Below are 24,673 nucleotides of genomic sequence, written 5' to 3'. Positions count from 1 at the left end.
GGGTGGAATTTACACCATCAGAGCCTTGTTTCTTCATGGAGGTTTAGGACACTGAAATGCTTTTGCTTTTCTGCAGCGTGGAGAAACTGCATTGCACATGGCGGCGCGTGCTGGGCAGGTCGAAGTAGTTCGCTGCCTCCTGAGAAATGGGGCCCTGGTTGATGCCCGAGCCAGGGTAGGTGTTCTGCTTACAATTTTTTTTGCTTTCTCTTATTCAAAAACATAGCTGAAGCAGAGGAGCAATTTCATTTTTATTTGATCTGTTGCTTCAATATGAAGCACGCCTAAAAGCAGTTCTGAAAACAGTAACCTATTTATGCATAGATCTTCCAAAGAGAATGTGTGTGGTGGGTTGACACTGGCCGGCAGCTCAGCCCCACTCAGTCGTTCACTTACTGCCCCCGCAGCAGGATGGGGGAGAGAACTGGAGGGGCAAAGGCGAGAAAATCTCTTGGGTTGAGATGAAGACAGTTTAATAGGTGAAACAAAGAAAAAAAAAAAAAAAACCCAACAAAAAAACCCAAACCACAAAACCACCCCCCCACCCCCCAAGTGATGCAAAGGCGATCACTCACCGCCTCCCGCAAGCAGACCGATGCCCAGCCTGTCTCTGAGCAACAGCTCCTTTGGAAAAACTCACCCCCTATTTTTATAGCTGAGCGTGACGTTACATGGTACGGATTATCTTTTTGGTCAATTCACGCCAGCTGTCCTGGCTGTGTCCTCTCCCAACCTTTTGCCCACCCCCAGCCTATTCCCTGGGGGGACAGAGGGAGAAACAGAGAAAGCCTTGGCGCTGTGTAAGCCCTGTCCAGAAACAGCTAAAACACTGGTGTGTGATCAACACTGTCTTGGTCAGAAATCTAAAACAGAGGACTGTACAGGCAGCTGTGATGAAAATTAACTCCATCCTGGCTAGACCCAGTACAATGTGCCTGACTCAGACCAGCATTAGCTGTTCTATCTGAGCAAGGATGTGCACAGCCATGTCCTAAAACTAAACATCAGAGGTTCTGATAGCAGTTAGTGGCAGATTTTGAAACCAAGGGGACTTTTTGTATAGCAAGGTACAGCTGTTGTAAAACAAATTAAGAACACAAAGGTGAGCAAGTGATGCTCAGAGCGATGTGTGCTATCTGCTTGATAAAAGGAAAAAAAATGTTTTTCTTCATAGTTCTCTCTGTTCTAATAAGACATTGCTGAAGCTCATCGCAAAATTAAACTGTGAGCCCTCCATTACTGTCTTTTTTTGTACTATTACTTTCTATGATTTTTGCAAGACAAATGCATAGATAGATCTATTGGGATCAGCCACAATATTGTGTTCAGGGTGGTTCTACCTGCGCTAATTATCTACTCGATTTGAGTTGTAGGAAGAACAGACTCCACTGCACATTGCTTCTCGCTTGGGTAAAACGGAGATCGTCCAACTTCTGCTACAGCACATGGCCCACCCTGATGCCGCGACAACTAATGGGTACACTCCACTGCACATCTCTGCCAGAGAGGGACAAGTTGATGTCGCATCAGTTCTCCTGGAGGCAGGTGCCTCGCACTCCATGTCCACCAAAGTAAGACAAAATGCTTTGTGTCTGTATTCCAGTAGCACAGGCGGTGCGTGCCATCGCACGCCTGTTCCATGAGGAATGTGCTTTCACATTGAGAAGTTGAACTAGTTTGGGTCTTCTGTTTTGTTCTTTCTTAATCAACAGCGATCCAACAGGCTGAAATCATGTATCAGAAGTTAATCAAATTTTGATACGTTTTTTTGTCATCTGAAGTTGGGCGTTTGGTTCCCACTGGAGCCAAATGCAGATCATGGTAAATACATGGTCCCAATAGGTTTAAAACGTACACAAAGTCCTTGTTTCTCTCTTTCCCATTGTGTTCTGGGTAGGGGTTTTTTGGCCAAAATTTTCAAAAAAGAAAAGGGAATGATGACGACACTTTTTTTTATGAACAGGCCTGCTTATTCTTCAGTACCCTGTGTATTTAAATAGTAGAATAATTCTGGTCTGTGCTAGCTGAAAGGAATGTTCCTAAAACATACAAGTCAGCATCTGTCTGGTTGCATCTAATGCTGAATCTATTTTCAGTGGCTCTGTAAATGAGGTGTCATATGACACAATAGGCTATTTTGTCCGGTGTTATAAAAGAAATAAGTCTGTAGAATTGTTATTGTTTTGTTAACTGAAAATGTTTACCAATAGATTTCTAACAGAGTGATGAATACATAAGAAAACAGATAGCTGTGAATAGAATTATGTACCAAGGTATCTTTTCCAAATTTATTGCATGTGACTAAGTGAGAATCACTTAATTCTCACTGTTGTTTTAGGTTTTTAAAAAAGTACCCCCGATTTTGCAGCTGGAGCTTAAAAGGTATTTTTTGAACAATGGGGTGTCTTCCAGGGTTTAGAGGACTAAACCAGCAATTTTCAAATTATGATCCATGGATTACTGGGAGTGCTTGCTGTTCTCCTTTTATCCAGCTGTTAAATCACATTAAAATGGCTAAAAATACACTAAATACTTTCCTAATTTCCCATACTGCTTTATGGCAATTGCTTTAGTACTGCAGGAACATTCTATAATTATGAATAGAAGATGTATTCCACTAGATAATCTCTCTACAAACCTGTGATTCATGAACTGGAAACGTTTGAGATTCCCTGACGTAAACTGTTTTTGAGGTGGGATTAATGGAACAAGACGATAATGATAATAAACATTGCACATCACTTATGTGTTAGGCAAATAGGTCATTGTAGCTCCCCCGGAATTACTGTCAGGGTGGCGGTGCAGTCTGCCACCTACTGTCTTGCATCCATGAGTTTTCCTTATCAACATGGTTTTTTAAGTTAAAAGAAGAGGTAAAGAGCATGAGAGTTTGACATAGACCTCACACCTGTGCTGTACTGACAAGTGTTATTAAAACAAATAGAAAAGGACTCTTTTTAAAAGACAAGATTTTTAGTCTTGCCACAGCGTGTTTCCAAAACCACTGCCATTGAGTCAGGCATGACTTTTTTTTAGCTGCAGTTCAGAGGCTGCAGCAGAACTTAGTGACTGTATGGATACATGAGCCCAAATATAAACCATTCTTCAACAAACTCTAAAGGAGGAATATGAAGTTTGGAGCTTTTCTCACTGAGTTTAGTTGGTGTTTCATTGTTACTGGCAACAATTGATATAGGAAATATTTCTAAAGCTGTCATCACAAAACTAAAAAGTGCAGCTGGTTTGGAGTAGAAATTTGAACAAATGCCTTCATTGCCCACACGCACAGTGTATCTTGCTAGTAGAGTCTGTATCAGATAAAATATCTGCCTGCCTGACAGCATGTATATAGGAAAGAATAACGAAAGGGAAATTTCATGCTTCTCAAAGCGCTTTCAAGAGATGATGCTCTTTCTAGGTACGGCCGTTGATTCTGTGAGCTAGAATGTAGGTTGAAGAGTAAGCGCTTAATACATAGTTGTAAAAGAGAGGATGTCAGCATGACCTTTAATGGAAACATCTGCTTTTTATCTCCTGGAATTTTTCAGAAGGGATTCACACCTTTGCATGTGGCGGCCAAATATGGGAGCCTGGAAGTGGCAAAACTCCTGCTGCAGCGTCGTGCCTCTCCCGATTCAGCTGGCAAGGTACTGACGAGAAAGAGGCAAAAAACCCCTGTCAGCAGCGTTTTGGATACTTCCTTAGGAAAGAACTGTGTGAAACATGCACGCGAAAGAAGGCTGCAGCAGCTTTTGCATGGTGGCCTTGGCTTTGTCAGGGTCGCGTTCCCCCAAGGGTGATGGTTGTGGGGGCCGCACCACCGAGCCTGTCGGGTTTGGGTCCCAGGCAGGAGGGCACGCCGCACGCAGCTCTGAGGGCAGATAAGTTTCCGTGGCTGAGGAAGCGCCGGTTCCATTAAGCCGACCAAACTGTGAAGATCCTAACGGATAAACACGGGGGGGGTGGGGTGGTGGGGGGGGTAACGCCCGCTTTTCCCCCACGCTGTGGGAATTGCTTAGCGTGGGCTGCGGGGAGATGGAAACGAAGCCTGCTGCCGGCTGGGCCGCCCGCATTCACCCTCCTCCCCCGCTTCTCCCCCGCTTCTCCCCCGCTAACGGCCGGCCGCAGCCCTTTGCCCCTCAGCCACCCCCGGTCCCCTCACGGACTAACGGCTCCCTAACGCCGCGCGCCCCCTCCCCTTCCCCGCCGCGAGCGCAGCCTAACGCCGTAACCGCCCTTACAGAACGGCCTCACCCCCCTCCACGTGGCCGCCCATTACGACAACCAGAAGGTGGCGCTGCTGCTGCTGGAGAAGGGCGCCTCGCCACACGCGACCGCCAAGGTGAGCGCCCGCCTGAGGGAACGCCTTGCCGCGGGGGCGGCCCGGCCCGGCCCGGCCCGGCCTGGCCCGGCCCGCCGCCATCTCTCCCCCCGAGGCGGGGAGGGGACGGGACATCGGCGGCAGGCAGCGCCTCGGGGCTTCGGGCGCGGCCCGAGGTGTGGGGGATCGTCGGCTCGACGGAAAGAAATGAAATCATCCCCAGGGCGCGGGGGTCGCTGCGTGAGTGGGCGAGTGGCCGAGCCGTGTGAGGTTCCTTTAGCGGGAAGTTGGCCCTGGCTGGATGACCCCCCCACCTAAATTGGCGTACGGCGCGCTCAGACCGCCGCTGAAAAAGAAGAAATACGTATGTGTCTCAGCCCGTTTTTATGTTTGTGAGCTTTAGTCACGGCTGGAAGTCACTTCAGTATTATGTAATATTAGAAACGATGTGTATATTCTGACCATGCGTACGGAGAATTCATTCTGGGGTTAGGAACAGTGGCATGATAGCACCGTGTTAGGCAAAGGCTACTAAAAGGGGAAAATAACGAGCAAATTGGTGCTGATACCAGGATGTTCTGCCTTGCGTGAGGCTGCTGTTGTACACGCTGCCAAAAAATAGGTCCCCTCTGTTACGTGTCTGTATCAGAGCTGTTGTTTCCATTGCGGTGTGTGGAGAGCAGCAAAAGCTACAGTTGCAATAGAATAGTTTGGTATAGCTCCCTTTAAAAAAAACAACAACAAAACCACAGACCAACCAACTGAACACCTCCAGAGGGGCTGTCTGCTGTAATCCAGAATTTTCTCCCACAGTGCGTTGTAAAGCAGTTAGAGGTGGGAAGTTGTCTTATTGCCAGAAAATACCATCAATGCTATACTACTTTGCTTAAATGGTTAATTTGATCAGAAAAACATTCCTCCCTATTGCTGTTTCCAGCTAGTGCCGTGACTGACACATGTATCAAAATTCCGCACGCAAACACACCTCTACCCACACGCTCCAAAAAAGCATAATGCCACGAAGAGTGTGCACCCATCACTCATTGCAGAGAATGTCACTCGTCAGTCAAAAGTGAATATTTACAACATAGGTTATTCAGAATGTAGGTGTCAAACTCGCGATAATTTGAAGGTATCAGCTGAACAGTCCTGCTCACCCTAGCAGGATGAGGGCTGGCTTTGTTCTAGTTTAGATGGTGAAAATAACAGACGGACAAAGTAACACAACAGCAGGGCCATGTGGGACATGTCTGGCCTTGAAAATTTAATGAACTCTCATCTCTGATAATAAGGGGTAATACAAAATAATACTGTTCTATGGTGCCTGACTTCTTAGGCTTACATGGCTGTCGTGTTAACTTTATTCTCGTTTTGTTTCCTGGCTGGTATTAGAATGGATACACCCCTCTGCATATTGCTGCCAAGAAAAATCAGATGCAGATAGCTACCACTCTGTTGAACTATGGGGCTGAGACTAACATTTTGACCAAGCAGGGAGTCACCCCACTTCATCTGGCCTCTCAAGAAGGTCACACTGACATGGTGACCTTGCTTTTGGAGAAAGGATCCAATATCCATGTGGCAACAAAGGTAACTCACAATCAGAGACAAAGTACTGTGGGTGGGAGTATCCAGTAAAAAAATCCCATGGAGGACCTTTCCAGTTTTTTTTGGTTTTGTTTTTGTTTTGTTTTTTATGATTGTACATGACACCTTTTTCACAGAAAACAGGTTCCTCAAAAAAACCCCATTACTGTAGATCTTCATAGGTCACCAGATTTATCCAGGCATATATGTAAGTCTTAGTTACTTAAGGTCAAAAGCCAGCAGCTTTTGTTCATACAAGTCAAAATAGAAGGCTCAAGTCTTTCATTGTCTGGCATTAATTGTGCTACCTAACCAATAAAAAACAAGGTGAATTTCATTTCTCTTACAAAATTTGTTACCTGCCTTGTTCACAGGCAAGTACTCTGTGCGTGATCACAGCAAGCTTTTAGTTGAAGGCTGCATCCATTTCCTTGGTGTCTTTGAATGGGATCTATTTCTGGAGTTATTTTCTTCATTCTGACTCGTGCCTGCAGTTGTCAAGGTTCCCTTTCCCGTCTGAGGAGTGGGAAGCACGGTGAATGTGCTTCCCTGATTAATTAATGGGCTCCTCAGCTAACCAAGTGACATTATTGTATAAAATCTGAGCGTGATCATTGATGCCTGAAGTTTTACTCTGTGCTTATGGTGATGTAATTGCTTTGGAGCTGTTTGTCAGCTGGAACAGGAGAAACGTCAACTCTACTTTGTTTAAAAACCCCCACCCATACTTAGAAGCTATAGTTAGGATCTCTTCATGTTTTAAAGATGAGAAAGTGGGAAAGTCTAGATTTCTTTCCTCATGTACAGTAGGTTTTATTCTTATTTATTTATTTTATATATTCTACCTCCAGACTGGACTGACATCCTTACACCTTGCAGCTCAAGAAGATAAAGTGAATGTAGCTGAAATACTCACAAAACATGGTGCAAACCAAGATGCTCAGACAAAGGTAAATCATGGAGCGGCTACTGTCTCTAGTGTGCTAAAGGATGCTACCATTGTAAAAGGAATGTTTCACTGAGCTTGCAGTTTTACTTCCTTGTTCTCTTATTGTAGCTTGGTTATACACCTTTAATTGTGGCGTGTCACTATGGAAACATCAAAATGGTGAATTTTCTTCTCAAGCAGGGAGCAAACGTCAATGCTAAAACAAAGGTAAAGAATTTTTTATTGCTTGCTTTTGCTCTTTATTATGAACCTGGTAACCAAGCACTACAAATAATACCATAGGTGCCTTTGTACTAGGAAACTATAATTATTGCGTGGTAGGCATCAATATATGGTGATTCGTGGCTGTAGTGGAATGTGTTCTCTCTGCTACATCTCATTGTGTAGTGTTCACAAAAGAGAAGTCAGACAACTCTTCAGGCATATGAAAGAAGGAGGTAGAGAATCAGGATCATTGGTTTTTTTCTTTTTACTTGCAAACTAACAAATGCGAGCTTGTTTCTGATCTCATTTACACATGGTTTACGCCAGTGTAATGCCGGTGTGCTGCCAAACTAGTTAAGTAACAATTCAGACACTTTGAGGGCGATGCCAGGTTCTCTCCAATCTGCTGGGAGAAGAGTTGGAAGAATTACTGCTGATCAAAGCGTGGGTGGTATGACTTTGGGAGAGGAAGCAGCTGTGGTGGGGGAATGCAGTTTACTGAAGACAGATTTTGGGGTTTTTTTGAGGGGAATCTGGGTACACTGTTACTGACCGGTTATACTGAAATGGACCTGACTGTCTATAGCCAAAGTCTGAACCAAATCCAGTGGCTTCAGCAGTTTCTTCTAGTATAAACTGGTGGGTGCAACAGCTGAATGCGATGCATTTTGTAGCAAGAATTGTGTATCTCCTGAGTATACACAGAGAGGTTCTGGTGACAGCAACAGTGTGTTGCATCCCAGATACCATCGCATCACCCTTATCAGAAAGAGAAGGCTAACTCAGGAGCTGCAGGGCTTCAGCTTAGTTAAAGCTGGCTTCAGGCAATAGCTAGCTACTAGCTTCAGATGGGATGTCTTGGGATCAACATGAAGAAGTCCATCAATATTTCTAGTGACATACTTAGTATTTGTAAGGTCCAATCAAAATCATAGGCTTGTGGTCTGCTGGTCTCTCCGGCCAGCTCCTCTGACCCCAGCTGTGACCTATGGGATAGATTCATTTCTCAGAGTAGCACTATTTCGTCACAGTGGTCAGAGGTCAATGTGGTAAGAAACAGCAAAGTAAATAAATAAAAGATGCTGGCCCACCCCTCATGAGATCATCCAAAATCAATGGGCAAAACCTAGGGATTCCAAAAGAACAGGCAATGCTACTAGAAAAACAGCTGATAAGAATTAATAAAGCAGACACTAGCAGGATCCAAATCATAGCTGCCAGGACGTTCAGCTGAGGTATTTGGAGGCTAACTGAAGGGACAGACATACTTGCATCTTTAGTATCAAGACTCACTCTATGTCTAAGGGGCCACTGGGCCAGATTCTGATGCCATTTCCCCTGGGATTTCACTTACTCAGAATAATTTCATTAAAGTCAGCAAGTTTGTATGAGAGTATGGGGCAGTGGTTCTCCAAAACCTTGCGTCTAGGGACCAATAAAAATACTGGCAGTCTGTCAACTGTTACTGTGGACTCAGTTTAAAAAGCAAATCCATCCTAGCTGGATTCAGGATAGGCATGTTAAAGAATAAGTAACCTCTATTGCAGCCTGGTCTTTAACTAGAGAAAGCCTGCATGATGCTTTGTGCCATCTCCAGTGAAAAATAATACAGCTGAATTCTGTTTTTGAAGGACTGCACTAATATTTAAGCAAAGAGCCAATTTAATATGCTCTACAACCTACAGTAAAATCTTCCTTCGATTTCTTAGTAGTCCGTGCATGCATACTATAGTTATAAGAACTGTAACAGTTCTGAACTATCACTATTTAATTAGCAGTACAAAGCATTACTTGCATCTATTCGTTTGCAAAAGAGATGAATCTCAGAGTGTGTCTTTCAGAGCCTGCCCCCAGGCTTTACATAAGTGTAGAGTGAGATCAACTTGGTGTTTTCTTCCAGTTTATTCTCTGCTTGCTTTCAAAGCCGGTTGCAAATGATTTTGTAAATGAATTGCCTGATTGGACTTAGACAATACTATCTCAGATCAACTAGCTGAAGTACGCTTTGGTTATGTTTCTGTATTATGTAACATTAGACTGAATCACTGGAGCAGATAAGTATATGGAGTTAAGCATATTTATTAATACAGACGTTGTGTACATGTTTTTAAGTGTAGTTACAGTTTGGTCAAGCCTTTTGAAGGCAAAGTAAAGCTAAAATTGATTGACAGCTGTAATAGGTATATATTGTTAGCCTCTTTAAAAGCAAATAGTCTCAAATCACTGCTTTTAAAAGTTACATATTTTTTAAATTGGCTGAAATATTTTAGAGGCAAATCTTGGGGCTTCTATAGAAAACTAAGATATGAGAGGAAGAAAAATGTTCTCTGCCTCAGCTAAGATTCTGTCCTTAGCATGCCGCTTTAACTTTACTGTTCCTCATTGTTCCTCCCTCTGATTTAGGAAATGAGGAATTATCTATCCTTCCAGAGATTGCTTATATTGTGAGATGAAAAATGATTTTTGAATAAAAATATTATCTTCCTTTTCATTAATCTGGGGAAGGAGTATTATTATTACTGAAGATTTATTATCTTTGGGTTGATTGATGGCATAATTTCTTTTTGAAATGTCTCAAAAGGAGCAGAAGGAAGCAAAGCAAAGTGTTTAATCTAATTACTGGTGGTTGTTCTTTGTTTGTTTGCTTGTATCGTAACCACTGTGGACAACAGAATGGGTACACCCCTCTTCACCAAGCTGCTCAACAAGGCCACACTCACATCATTAACGTTCTTCTCCAGCATGGGGCCAAGCCCAACGCCATCACCACTGTAAGTCTGTGAAGTGCCAGTGGGAACTTGTTTCCCTGGACAGTTCTTTTCTGTCCTTTCTTAGGGCTTGAGAGCAAGCCTTTGTTTTGGTGAAAGTATTCCTCATGCAGCTGGTTGTCAGATGTGTAAATCTAACTTCCTCTTCTTTTCCTTATCCCCTTAAGGTAGTTCAGATCAGATCTAACTCATTGTGCACTAAGCTAAATGTGAGGTGGGAAAACTGATTTCTGAGCTGCAGGGTCAGGCTTGCTGTGGCTAGCTGTGTTGTGCTTGTTCAGTTGCCCTCTGCCTGAACACTTCCATCTGTAAATTGGTATCTTGATAAGGATTTTTCCATGAAAATTAAGGGGAAATCAGAACCTGGGCTTTTTTTTAAGATTTAGACCCAAATCTCTGTCCCTCTATCCACGGGATCTGTTTCAGGTTCTTACTGAGTTCACTGATGATAATGCCTCCTCAAAGACCGTCAATAACTTCTGGCACAGCTCCTTCTCCGCAGTCAGCCAGGAATGCAACTGTCCTATTTCATGTTGATGTTGTTATTAGTCACCTCTAATGGAGTAATCTTTAAAATGCAGCCAGAATGTCCAAAACTCGTGTCATTCACCAGAGTGGATCAGGTTTCCGTGTACATATATTGTGCATGCTTAAATCAGCACTGGCGCCCTGTTTGGTCCTGGAACAATCACACTGAATTATCTTCTGCGAAGTTATCCAAAATACCAGTTTATGCACCAGATCATCAGGCAAGAGACCATTGTAGTCAGCTTCTGGGTCTGCAGGTACTATTGGGCATATTCAACCAAAGGTCTCTTTACTTGCTTTCAGTCCTCATGTTGGGGCTGTCATGCCCAAATCTAACCCAAATCCAAGCAGGGTCTCAAGAATGTGTCTTTACTGCACAGTTTGCATGTTTTCTCAGGTACTAGATCTGTTCTTGTCTACACATAGCAACCTCTGGCTTGAGATAAGAGAGAATTTCAACCTGAGACATCTGGCAGGGGGATGTGGGAGTGGGATACGAGCAGTTAATGTGCAAGTGACAGTAACAGTCAAATTATTTGTGCTGTGAAGATGCTTATCTATTCATTTGATGCTGCTGATCCACAAACACTGTGTTGCTTCGAGGTTGCTGAGCTAGACTAATACAGAAGAACGTAAATTATAGATAACTAAAGCCAGTACTGAAGCAGAGAGAAGCCCTCAGGCTGGTATCCTGCACGCAGTGCAGCGGTGTCATGAGAGAAATCATTTCAGTGCAAAGAGCGGTACAGTGGCTTTCCATGATTCCCCCGGTAGGCCAGCATGTTGTCCTTTGGTTCAGTGCAAAATAACATAAACCAATTCTTTGTAGAACTCTTTACAAAGAATCATGGAACACATCTCTTCCTCCCCTCCCCAAGTTGAATGACTGTGGACTGCCAATGTTCCAGGTGATGAAATGGAGATAAATAGGCCTAAACGCTTACTAAATTATCATTTTAATGTTCATTTGATGAATGGCACATCTACATATCATGGGCATTTAAACTGCAAATAAATTTACTTAAATGGAAATTAATTCCCCACCCCCAAGCCTTATGTAGGTTGTTTTTGTGTTTGTTAAATTATTAGCTTTTATATACTTTTATTGGACGTACATTTTCGTTGTAAGAAGAAATAGAAGTGTATGTGGACAATACAGCTGTAATCTTGTATTCCCCAAAGAGGGAATTGTACCTGATAAAGATTTAACAGTTTCAATTGGAAGTGAAACTGTAACATTTTAAAATACTTTTTTTAGAAGAGTATTTCTGATGTAGAGCCGTTTATGCAAAATAAAACATGAACTTCTGCAGACAAGACACATTCTATATAGTGAAATTTGAGCACTGAAGGGTTAAACCATACAGCACTTTTTCATTTAGAATAGCAGGCAGATGTAAGTATGTTGTGTTACCATGGTAATCAGGGCTATAGTCTTAAAGAAGTTACAAAGACAGAGTCAGATGTAACGGTAAAAAAACAGTGATTTTCCTAGGCTGTGCCTTGTTTTGGATGGAAATGCTGGCTCATGCAGTGTTGAGAGTGATCTCATTGGTTCACATCACAATCCTCCCTCTCATTGCGCGCTCTCTCTCCCCTTCTCTCTTTTTTCTTCAGAATGGTAACACTGCCTTAGCTATTGCAAGGCGTCTGGGATATATCTCAGTGGTCGATACGCTGAAGGTTGTAACGGAGGAGATTACTACCACCACAACTGTGAGTTGCAGATGCATTAAAATGTCTCTCTTCGTTATTCAGAATGTTGTCTTTCTTTTCTTCCCTCGGACTCTCCATGTATCTCTTTCCTTTTTTTGTTTTCTGGTTTTAGCCCCCCCTTTCTGTTGGATTTTTGCAAAAGTGCTGCTACAGTGCTTTCAGTGTATCTTTTAAGCATGTGGAAGTGTGTGCAACACAACAGGCTTCACTGAGCTAGGTAACAAAATCAACGTGCATACAGATGGAAAACAACTACTCAAAAGCAGAGTAAAACTTTTTTCTAGATATGGGTCTGAGCTGCAAACCCAAACTTTCCAGAAGTTTGTGCATTGTTGTTAGATCCTGTCCTGTTTCGCTGTTTCTCTTTCCACCTCTCCTTTTCAGTCTGTCCTTACATTTCCACACTTTTGACACCTACTGAGGCTCAACCATTGCAGCACACCACAGAAAGCTTCTTAGCATTTGGACTGTACCAGCCATGGGCTGGTGCCAAGCTTAATGATGCTCGCTAGATGGCTCTGAATCACATCAATCATCTTTTTACTCAAGTCACTTTCAGTTCAAATAGATCCCGTTTTTCCAAAATATGGAAGAATCTTTCCTTATGTGCTTGGTCCTCTCAGTCCTCCACACTCTTGGTAGTTTGTATTTTGACTTTGGAATTTGCGAGTAGTATGTGCGGAACTTCAGCAATGTGGTACTGTTGCTTTAAGCCAGGAAAAATTGATATATTCTGACACTCTGAGAGGGGAATGTTTTCTCTTCTTGGACTTTTACCTCCCATGTACAAATGTTTTAGCAGGTAGGAAGGGAGAACATTAGAAATAGTGCATAATTTAGGAAATTAATTTTAATCTAAATTTTCATTACTGCATTTTATCTTGAAGCACTGTTTTAAGATCATGCTCCTTTTTTGTTGTTTTTTTTTTAATGCAAGAAAGATTAGCAGTTTGGAAAACCTATTAGATCTAGATGTCGTTTAGGAGGTCGGAGCCATAAAAATGCACAGATTACTTGAGAGATGCCACTGCTCAATCAGGGAGAGGGGTTAGAGGAAGGGAAGAAATCCAAAGTCTCTTGTAAGGAAATGGGAAGCTAATTTGTCATATGCTGATAGCAAGTCCCACTGATATTAACCAAGGAAGATGGAAAAAAAGTAACATGGCATCAGGTTACAAATAGAGTGAGCCATGATTTATTAATGACCTGCAAAGATCACACTGAGTCAGTTTTGGACAAGGAATTCCAGCAAATTCCAGAAGTCTCGTAATAAAGAGTGTATGTTTTTGCTGTTGTTTATTTCATGTTCTTGTTTAATCATATAGCACATCACACCTGTACGTGCATAAACAAATATGTATCTATTCAGATATCTAGAAAAATTTAGGTAAAATTCTTTGAGAAACTTTAGCTCTTTTCAAAAGTATATTTTTTTTAGCCTCAAATGACACCTTTGCTGTTCACTGTGCTGTGTCCTGGCACACTTTTTCCATTTATGCCTGATGCATGTTGTAACTTCCTTTCTGTCGTACATTGTGTTGCACTGTGGAGCCTTGTACCTTGTCATATGTAAATATTAGATGCTTTTTAATAATAGGGATTATACTACAAAAAGACACCTGTGAGTTATTTACTTTGGGTAAATGTTTCTTTAAGCTTTGAGGGTAATGGAGTTTTCTGCCAGATACCAGATGCTTGGGGTTTAGGGCTGAATCAAATACTGAACCTTACTTGCATAGTTGACCTTTAATGCTTGCATATAAGAGAAATCTGAAATTTTGAACTGTGTCTGTGTACAAAGCACTGCTTTTAAAAGTCAGGTGGGAACCCTCGATAAACTCAGCAGATTTTTCAGCTCTGAATTTGTCTGAATCCTGTACCTTAGGGATATATAGAATATAAACCTCTGGTGGTGGTGTTCATGGTGGGGAATGTTGATTAAACATGATTTAGAACAAGTCCTAAAAAGGAGGGAAAATAACAGGCACTCACAGGCATTCCCTGCAGTAAAGTTCTCCAGATGGTGGGGTTGGTGTTGCCAAACCAGAACACAGCATTTAGCACTGAAAAAAAGGTGCTGTCACCATAGCTACTTCATTCTCTAAGGTTGTAGCTGAGTGATGCATGGAGGATGTTAGACAGGCTGATGCTTTATTGATATTCAAGTCACTGGCATTTGAAACAAAGAAAAGATCTCCAGTGCCAAAGCCTTTGGTCTAACTTTGAACAAAATTTCCTCTTCCTTGCATTAGTGTTTTTATTAGTGGAGCCACGTGAATGTAAAACAATAGAGAGACTAAAGTGCATTTACTTTTACTCACAGATTAGAGCTGAATAGGAAATAAATCAGAATAAGCTAGACTTTCAAAGGTTTGCTATGCAATTGAGTTTTGGAGTATCTATACAAACAGGCATAGTCTTCCTGTGGACAAATGAATATGTGAGGAGCTTTGAGGTTGTTTACAGTATACTGCTGTTAAGTAATTGCTGAATGTACATATATGTTTATATATCTGAATTATTCTATGCCACCAGATGAAAATCTGGCCTTACAATGAAAGTCTTAAATACAGAAGCCTAAAGCACATAATTGAATTCTCTGTGGCACTAAACAGTAGGGAGTTTGAGAAATATACATTGAGCAGTTTTCAAAGTGGGGCTAGATATGGATTTTAAATGTTGAGGATATTTGACATTTCTAATGTGCCTATCTATTAAAAAAATTCTAGTATTATATGAAAAGTTCATTGAAAAACAGTAATTCTCAGTTTCTGTTGGAATTGATGTAGAATTAATGATTCTTGCTGAGTTCAGTGTTCCAGAGATGGCATTGAGGATTTTTTGTTCTGAAACATGCGTGTGCGTGTGTACACATGCACACTCTCTTGATTCTGTTTTCCAAACTTTGTTTCAATTGTTAAATTATGTAATAATTTTCTCTGACTGAAGGGAAAATCAGGAAGTAAATAAAATATCATTACTTCTCTGTACATAAATAATAATGTCTCAGCGCCTTAGCCAGAGACTAGATTGTTATTGTATAGGGGCCTGTAAAATCCTAATTTATGAATAAATTGATATAATGATAAATAAACCTTAGTTACTAGGGTCTGCAGATCTAAGTTAATAGAAAGACAATATGCAATGTACTTCTATACCTGTAGCTTGTGGACTAGAGTGTTGTAGCATCCATTCACTTCTGTGTTCTTCTAACCAAATGGATTTTGTACATAAGCTAAGGTTGGGAACCAAGTTTTCTTAAATAAATTTTGGTCATAGAGCAGACGTACAAAAACTAGCATTTGTGACTCCTAGGCAGACACCTTCTTTCCTCTTTCTTCAGAATTTGGTCACCTCCTGCCTTAGTCTTTTCTCCCTGACTTTTCAGTTATTTTATGTGGGGAACATGTGAACTGGTAATAAAGATTTTGCAGTATACTTTGTGTAGATAAAATTGCAATGCCAATGCCAACTACAATGCCAGTCAATCGGTACTCACGTACAGTGCTTTCCACTTCACTTGAAAAATATACAGCCCCCTTCACCTGGGTTTATTTCTTTAGCCTGCTGTCAGTGATCTTTTTTTTTAAATTTACGATGTATTTGTTAACTTACTGCTATATTGTTGAAGAGACGAGGTCGATGTCACCTGAACGATAGCATCCTCCCCATCTGTTGTCGCTGGCTTTGTCACCCTACCGCTGCCTGACATTTCTGTCTGAGGAAAGCCATGGGAATGCAGGGGGGGAAAGTCAGACGTATTGGTGGAGGCATTCAGTGAATATAGACTAATTTTCAAAACAGAACGTGCAACAGAAATAATTAATTGTCTTGAATCATGGGTAAGAGTGAATTTAGGAGGCCTAATTGGGATTGCCATTTGAAGCAAAGGGCGTTGTTCTTTCCATGTACCTCAGGAGGGTGAACTGAAAACTGCTGTTACAGTTAAGTATATTCAAAAAATGTAAAGCAGACTTTTAAAAAAAATTTCCAAAGTAATCACACTGTTGTTAACTTTGTTAATTATAAAAGTGCAGTACCTTATAATAGTCAAGAATTCTATCTTTGTTGGTTGTTAGAGAAGTATAAAACAGAATTGGGAAATACCTAGTAAGTTTTGTGCAACAAAAACTGCTGTTGACTTCACTGCTTGATATCAGTGGGCACTTTCCCAAAAGCATATTGCATAAGGGACTCAGGATTTGGCTGACATTAATTATCCCTCGGATTGTATGCTCTTTCACTACTTCTGCATGTAATGTTAATTTATGCTTGATACATACCATCCACAATAGGGAGTGAAGTACTACCTCAGTGGGAGTTTCGCAAGACACATGGCCTCCTGACATTCTTCTCCATGCCAAACGGGCACATCTGCTCCTACATACCTTAAAGGGCGATGTGTTGAATCCCCTCCACAGCTCCCCAGTTCAGCTGACTGGCTGCAGATCTGGGTGGAGCCAGGGAAATACTTATTTTTCTGTTGTGACTAATGCTGTTCTGATCACTGCTCTTTTTTAAGTCCTTGGCATTTTGTTTCCTGTATCGCAACACACTGAATAGTTTCCTGCAGGCAACTTTTTCACACCTTGCACTTCCTACAATTTCTCTCATTATGTTCTTCATCTCCTTCTCCAGTGTGATGCTAAAAGGACATCCTCATTCTTGATTCAGTACCTCTGAACATCATCTGTTTCTTCCTTGAAGTCATTTATGAAGATAAAATCATATTAAAAAAAAAACTTCCAGTGTTCTTCTACTCTATACTCTCACGCTTAAACAGTGTCCTCCCAGCAGTCCTCCATCCATACTTGCCTTTTGTATCACAGTATTTTAAGCTTTTAGGTGCACAAAATATATCAGAACATTCAAATAACATTTTTTCCCCTGTATATGTGATGTATATGTGATTTGGGGGAATATACATGCTTTACAAAAAGGATATCATTAATATGCAGTGTAGTCACTTGGAGGGGGGGCAAGAAATGTTTTAAGTGATCTGTGTAAATGCTTCACATCTTTTTTTAGTTTAAAAATTTCACATCATTCATAACTTCATTTCCAAATGCTTTACGATTTAATAATTTCCATATGCCACATACAACTTTCTGAAGCTCTTCTGTAGACATTACCTAATTCATTTTAAAATCATCTTGGAAACATTGAGCTGAATTGTTCTACATGCACCATTTATAAATAAATTTGCTGAGAGCCTTCTTTTCTTTCATTCCTCTGACCAGTTTATTAGCTTTATTTTTTTGTACTTCTCTGCCAGAATAATTGTTACCTTATACAGCACTGAGAATAGGAGCTTCTGGAGTAAAGATGAAAAATAAAGTTAGGGGAAGGGGAAACACATTATAAAATGTCTCAGCAGATCCCACTGCTGTTGCTGTTGAAAATATACTGTGCTTCTTTTGGTGTTTAACTGGAGGATTGATGTTTCTGTCTTTGCAGACTGTAACAGAGAAGCACAAGCTAAATGTACCTGAGACAATGACTGAGGTCCTCGATGTTTCAGATGAAGAAGGTGAGCAACTTTGCTAAGTTCCCATTCCATATCACTTATGTAACCTGTAATATAGGCTCAAGATAGCTGCTTAAGTACTTTGACATCTTCATTTTGCAGTGCTTGAAATGAAGTTCTGTGTAATGGCCTTTTTTTAATGATGTAGTTATTATGGCATTTGAATAAAGATGCCAAAGTTGACCCAACCCAAAGTCCTGGACCCCGCCTCTTTTTCAGAAAAATCTTATCTGAACCAAATCAACAAATGAGAACATTTCCTGATTTCAGATTTTAAAAATTAAATGTAAAGCTGTCCCAAAGCTGGGTTTGACCCTCCCATAAAGAGGAATTTGAGCAGTAAATTTTTTGGAACAATGCCACCTATTTCAGATGCGTATATCTAGGGGTTCTGCCTAATTGGAAACATTTGTGTAAGAAGATGCATAAGGTGGAAGGTGAGGGGACTGTTCTCTTGAGGGAGCTTTCGGCACATGCGAATCACAGATACATACGGTATGACAAAGTAACAACATGCTAATAAGTTTGGCGCTTTGGTTTCAGAGTCTATTATGTGTACAGACGGGAGGCATATGTTGTACCACTTAGCTAAGTCCCAAGAAAATTTCTGTGAACTTCCAGAGGAATTGAGGAAGTACTGCGGTTTCATACAGCGCAGAATTAGGGAAACAGCTTAAAAACATCCCTTTCTGAAAGTTCACAAATGACTTCTTACAAATTTTAATCACAATGGCATCTGATAAATAGAAACACATTTGCAAGAATTTTCTAAGTTCTTTTTTACTCTTGGAAATGTTAATTAATATTACAGTATCTTACATATACCATTTAATGGTTATTATTTCATGCAAATAATTTGTAGAGTGACTAATTTTAAGAAGTCCTAGGAATTTAGGAAGACAGGTTACAGAGTTGGGTTTTTTTCCTATTACAAAGAACACAAATGCACTTGTGGTACTGGAAGTTAATGGCATTCGTGTTCCTAAACTGCTTGTATTACTTTTTGAAATGGGATTTATGCTGATAAATGAGTTACACTCTTGAGAAAATATGACGTTTACGCTCCAGATACAACTTTTTTTTGTGCTGCTTGCAAAGCTGCAAGCAAAAGCAAACAAGTGTGATTTGAAACAAATTATTTTCTGCTGCATCGTGATCAGTGAAATTATTTCTCTCAGGCATGTTTTCGCTACACTTTCTCTGTTTGAAAAACATTCAACTACTTGTGTAATTACTGTGATAAACGGCCTTTAAATTGCTTTCAGCCTTATGTTCACTTTGTTGAATTTTCTCCCAATCTTTTGAACTACTATTTAACCATCTTTAAATCCATGAAGCCTGGTATGTCTTTCTGCTTCTACAGGATTAATACAGGGTATTCCTTTTTCTCAAACCAATTTATATGTTGTACAGCCTTTAAACATTCTGATGATGAACGCTTCAGCGATGGTGAAGCATATAGTGGCACAGGTGCTGTTAGCAGAAGTTCATGGAGTAAGACTTAAAAACTTCCTCTTTTTGTTTAACTTGGAGTGTTTGTTTTATTTTTTTGTGTTGAAGCAACATGAATATGCTTAATCTGGGTGCCTAACACTGCTCCTTTTCATTACTTTTGAAGTGTGACTGGGCGTGGGTTTCCTGAAAGGTGGGAGGAAGAAGGGAAGCCAGAAACCCCAAGATTTATTACCTGTATCTTGAATATGTTGGCAGAATTTACCGTGGCAATCCAGCATGACTAATGCTCTCCAGCGCTTTGAATTAACATTCTCTGCTTTCTGTTACCATCTGACACCTACTGTTTGTCAATAGGCAGCAGATACAACATGGGTACACAGGCACGTTGCTGCTCAAGTCTCAGGACTGAGCACCCATACTGAAAGTGCCTCTGTGATCCTGCTGCAGGTTGCTAAGCAGGTTGGTGACAGTTAAAGCACTTCATGCCGCTGTCCTTGTAAAATCTGTTTCTACAGGCAAAGCATTCAGGATGTTGCGAAAATTCTTAACACGGATGGTACTTGTCACAGGAACTTAAAATTGCTGGGGGCAGGAAGACTGCAAAACTTCCTTAATAAAGAGGATGAACCTTTTAGTGATGGTGTAGTCTTTATCAGAGGCTAGCTGTAAGGTTTCTGTAATGCTGTGGTTTTAGCTGCTTTAAACTGACACAATATGTTCTGAAATAAATTAGTGTGACATGGTAAACCTGCCCGTTATAAAGTTGAACACAAGAAGAGTACTTCAGCAAGTAAGTATTTCAGGTCCCATTGTAGAGCTTGTTCATCACTGGTGATAAGTATTTTGCATTTTGCCTGGGAAGCAGTTATATTGCATAATTGTATGTTATTATGTTAATAGTATGGTACTGATATTCCTCAAACAAATTCAAGTGCAACCTCCAGTCTTAGCAGTAGAAAATAAAGGACCATATAATCTATCAAATAGCTCAGCTTGGTATGTAAGCTCCTGCTCTGTGCAGCCTATTTTAAAATATTTCGAATGGACTGAGAGTCCCACTAATCCTTCTTTCACTTTCATACAGCATTTTTATGTTTAGCAATTGTACTGTTATTCAGAATTCTTTACCTTTTACTGTACCTGAAAAAAAAAATCTTTCCTTTGAACAGAACCAGATTATTATTTTTTTTTTTAAATTGCATTTTATTTCTTAATTAGGTTACTGATTTTTAGATGATAAGTATCAGAGTTAAGTACAGAAGCAGGTGTGTGTTGTCAGGGAAAGAGAAATACCCACGCCAGTAACAGACTAGATGAAATTGGATTCATAAGTTTTGTGCAAGGATCAAGGAAGAAGTGAAAAAAAGGAAACTTCATAGGCTAGCAAAAACATGATTAAGAGAAATCCTACTTCACCTGCTGTGTAAGCCTGTTATGTGGTCCTACATGTAGCAGATATTCTATGGCATTAATAAGTATATCCTGCTTTGTGACCATCAGGGCCAAAGATGTATCAGCACAGTTTTATTAAGTGGTTTATTCAAACACCACAGAAATACACACATGCACATGTGTGTTACTGCTACTTCCTCTGTTTGTACTGTAGTCTACCATGAAGACCATTTAAGGTTAATTATCCGTTGTTATTTGCTTAGCACTGTGCACAGTGCAGATGTAATACAATTACTGTTCAGAAGGTGATGGCCTGATCTTGCAAAAAAGATTAAGAAGTGCTTCTCCTTAAGGATGGGCATTACACTACAGATTCCCACAGGCCTAGCTCTTAAGCAGTGTGATTTCTGAAACCCATATCCATGCCAGCAGAAATGCTTTAAAGTGTGGATAGAGTTGTACTGAAAAAACTGTGCATTTTTATCATTGTATTTGGCTTAGCTGTTCCTATCGCTACAAAGTTTAGTCCCTTTAAAACTGTTGCCACAAAAGAAACAATTTGCACCTGAGGGATCCCACAGTAAAGAGCAATTACTGTAAAGCATCTTGTGAAATGTATTGTAGTGACAACTACAGAATTAGTGAAGTTAAGCACAAGCAGATGTTTCTGTTAGGGCTGAGTTAGTGTGGACACACAGGAAAATCTAGAAAAGGAGGCAAGAACCTTTTTTTTATTCTGCCATATGTTAATATTGTATTGAGGAGCATATTGCTGCTCCTCTGTACTCATTCCATATGTTATTTTTGTGGCGAAAGAGCCGTACAAACTGCCGAAGGTTTATTTTTGTGACTCCCCTCTCAGTACAGTCAGTATAATGCTGTACATAGAGGATACAAGACCAACCACTAAAACAGGTTGTCAAAGAGCTATCGTTTGTGTCTATCTGGGCCTCTTAATCTCCTACTCTGTTTTTAGTCCAGTTAATTTTTCAAAAGCTCTGGTTTCACTGTCTCTTTGAGACTGTTCTGGCTGCTGCAAGAAGTTGTCATAGCTCTAACCACACTTTCCCACATCCTCCATTATGTCAGCACAAACGTTTCACCGTGTGGTGAACCAGCCCAGAGAAATGATCTGTCTGAAAATTAATCTCTTTGTTCGGACAAGTTATTTTTCGGCCAGACTACTTTTGCAGGCAGAAGGGAATAGAAAGGCTGAAGTAGAAGGTGAGACACCATTGTCAGAAGTAGCATGCCCCTCAGATGGCTACCATAAAGGTCATTTCACACCGCACAGTAATTAATGCTGATGTTTCAACTGCGGAGAAGCGATAGACAAATGTTGAGCGAACAATCATGTGCAGATAGTCAATGGAGTCTCAGAAATCAGTTGGAATCACAATATCCAAAGAACAAAAAGCATCTTTCATGAGGGATGCTTGTCTAAAAATTGCTAAAGAGTCAGCCCTATGCCTGGTTGAGACACAAGGTGATGTTGTTGACTTATTTTTTTTAAACTTTGTGTTTCTTTAAAAAAAATTGCAAATAATTAAGTCATCTTAAAAAAAAGGTGATTAGGACATTGAATTTGCTGAAGTTTTTCTAAGAATGGAAACAGCGTCATCACATGTCCTTAAATAATTTATGAAATAAATTATGCATTAATGCCTACATACAATAATGGCCCAGTGTGAGACTGTTGCTTTTTTTCCTCTCACAGAGTTGCTCATTTTTCTCCTTTTTAGTTTTAAAGCTTACTCAAAATTGGGATACTACGTCATTCAAACATACTCACAGTAATAGTATGTGTGTAAAAGTGGGGTTTGCTATCCCTTCATCAATGTGCATCAGTGACAAGGTGGCATATCTGTGAACAACTGCATCACTTAAGGACATAAAAAAATGTGATTGTAGATTCCAGAAAGCACTTCACAGATAATCCATACCTGATTACCTCAGATTTCTGATTAAAAAAGAAAAAATCCTTTTTCTTATTGAAAAAAGTTGTTTTCAGTGTAGACAATTTTTTCCAGTGTAGAGAAACTATCAACAAAGAGAACTTTCAAACTGCTTAGTAAGTCTGGTTCAGATGTATGCTCACAAAGGACTGAGAAGTTACTAATTTACAGACAGACACTCCAGTAGGGTTCAGGAATTTGTTTCTGCCACTGTTGATTCCTAAATGACTCTGTGGAAGTCACTCCAATTATCTCAGTCTTTCAGTTATAGAATGCGATAATGATAAGCTGCTTTGCCTGGTGTGTTGGGAGCTGTGAAGAAAATGTCACATATATCTGTTTATCTACCTTTGTAACTGCTTGCCTGGAACTAACTGGCCACCTAGTTATTGTTATGAATGTTGTTATTATTAAATGATAATGTGCACTGGTACCCACGAATATTCTCTTGTCAAAGTGTATCGCTTCATATTTGTGGTAACTGCAGCTTGCACTTTGATAAACATACTGAATTCCTTAATAGTATCTATAACAGCAGTAAACAGTGGTAAAATATGACAGTGAATTTACTGAGTGCCTCTACACACGGCCTTAGAGTACATTAATAGTATGGCATAGATGTGAAAAATGAGCAGTTAAGTCTGGGCAGAATTCATTGCTGTTGTACATGCACATAATTCCACTGAAGTAGTGGCTTAATTAGTTGGAAGACTTGAGGAATAACTTACCTTAATTAAACCTGGAACTTAAAGTTGCAGCCAGTAACTGTTCTTGGTTAGACTTAAGGAAGTTGCTGCTGCTGCATGTTAAAACACTGTAAATTCAGAATAACATCACTGAATTAATTCACACTCTAAATTAAGTGTCTTATAACCAGTAGTATAAAATGTAGGCTAAAGTTTGTCGATTTACAGAAGTAAATCAAAAGCTATGTGTTGAAAATTTAACTGAAACTTTCTTTAACAAAAAGAAATCTGTACTCAGAAAGAAATAGCTGGTGAATAAGACTTGATTCTTAAAACTTTACTTATGATAACCTGCCAATGTCTGCCTCCCATTTCCTAGAAATTTGTATTCTTTAGATGCCCCGTAAGGTTTGTTATGCAAAGAGTTTCTTGCTGGTATGTTTTAACATGGTCATCCAAGATGAAGGAAGATTCTTCTCTGGAAAGTTGCTTTTGTTTACATGGTATTGTTGAGATGACTTATATTTTCTTTTTTGCTTTTGCCTGAGCAAAATTTGGATTTTTTTTTTTTTTTTCTTCTAAGTGCCAGATGTGCAAATGCAACAGGAAATCTGAAAATTGGTTGCCCCTTTTTTAAATTTTTTTTTAATTTATCTCTTGTCAACACAAAAGGTTCCCAATATAATGGTTAGCTGCTCAGTTTTTCTCTTACAACTTTATTGACATTGTTGCTGGGAATCTGGGGAAAAAAAAGTTATAATGAAGTCTTACTTGGATTTTTTCATTGAAATCTTTCACAGAGAAGATAGCTTTTTTTTTTTTTTCTTCAAATATCTGGTATTGTCATTGGAAATAAATTATTTTTGTTGGAGTAGAATTGCAAAAGATTGCTCACTTGTCAACATTTTAATAATGAAAAATAGGAGATTGTCATTAGGTCGCAAAAATTTTGGCAAAAGTTTTAAAAAAGCTGCTGTATTTCATTTGCATCAGTATTGTCAAAAAGTGGAATTGACCAGATTAGCAATAATAAATGATGTCAGTGATGTGTAGACATGACCCAAACTACAGACACAAATTTGTTAGTGCAAAGAAGGGATAATGCATGGGCATGACCAGGAGACACTACTGTATTTACTTCTACATTATTTCCTAAATTGTTACTTTATGAGCAATGTTGCACACTGAAATATTTTCTTCAGAGATTGAATTATAGGCAGGACCTGCAAGACCCTGTTCATTGAAGTAAATAATAATCAACATGTTAAAAAGGGGAAATGTATTTTTGACTAGTCTTATCCATCTGATCTAAATCTGTCTTTAAAGTTACTGGGTATTATTCCCACTCATGATTGATAAAACCTGGTTGCTTTTACATTAACCTTAATTAGCTGAAGATTCTATGGTTGCTGACAGTACTTACAGATATTTTGTAGTCAAAGTGAGCTCTCCCAATCAGAGGAGCATTTCCCATTCTGTGGGCAGCAGATGTCTTGGGCTATTGTTCCCTGGAACAATGTGGCTGTGAAAGATGACTTGTGTGTCAGTACATAACATTTTACAAATATTTTTAAAAGTGCTACAT

The 24,673-nt window shown here is 39.9% G+C and overlaps 1 protein-coding gene across 50 annotated transcripts in view; it reads left to right on the top strand.

The window, feature by feature from the left end:
• Nucleotides 1-24,673, top strand: part of ANK2 (ankyrin 2) — a 381,284-nt gene that overhangs the window by 280,352 nt on the left and 76,259 nt on the right. For 24 of the 50 annotated variants that reach the window (XM_069807877.1, XM_069806997.1, XM_069809172.1 and 21 more), the window contains 10 exons: nucleotides 77-175; nucleotides 1,374-1,571; nucleotides 3,549-3,647; nucleotides 4,244-4,342; nucleotides 5,714-5,911; nucleotides 6,760-6,858; nucleotides 6,966-7,064; nucleotides 9,734-9,832; nucleotides 11,975-12,073; nucleotides 17,531-17,603. In XM_069807877.1, the coding sequence (XP_069663978.1) occupies nucleotides 77-175; nucleotides 1,374-1,571; nucleotides 3,549-3,647; nucleotides 4,244-4,342; nucleotides 5,714-5,911; nucleotides 6,760-6,858; nucleotides 6,966-7,064; nucleotides 9,734-9,832; nucleotides 11,975-12,073; nucleotides 17,531-17,603 (1,162 nt within the window). Of the gene's footprint in view, nucleotides 1-76; nucleotides 176-1,373; nucleotides 1,572-3,548; nucleotides 3,648-4,243; nucleotides 4,343-5,713; nucleotides 5,912-6,759; nucleotides 6,859-6,965; nucleotides 7,065-9,733; nucleotides 9,833-11,974; nucleotides 12,074-17,530; nucleotides 17,604-19,013; nucleotides 19,095-24,673 lie in introns of all 50 variants that reach the window. The other 26 variants (XM_069806335.1, XM_069806911.1, XM_069806247.1 and 23 more) reach the window with 3 other exon arrangements.

Source organism: Haliaeetus albicilla, chromosome 1 (genome assembly GCF_947461875.1).
Source record: "Haliaeetus albicilla chromosome 1, bHalAlb1.1, whole genome shotgun sequence".
Classification (NCBI taxonomy): Eukaryota; Metazoa; Chordata; class Aves; order Accipitriformes; family Accipitridae; genus Haliaeetus; species Haliaeetus albicilla.
The sequence above is the reverse complement of the archived record's forward strand: the minus strand, read 5'-3'. Positions and strand labels throughout refer to the sequence as shown.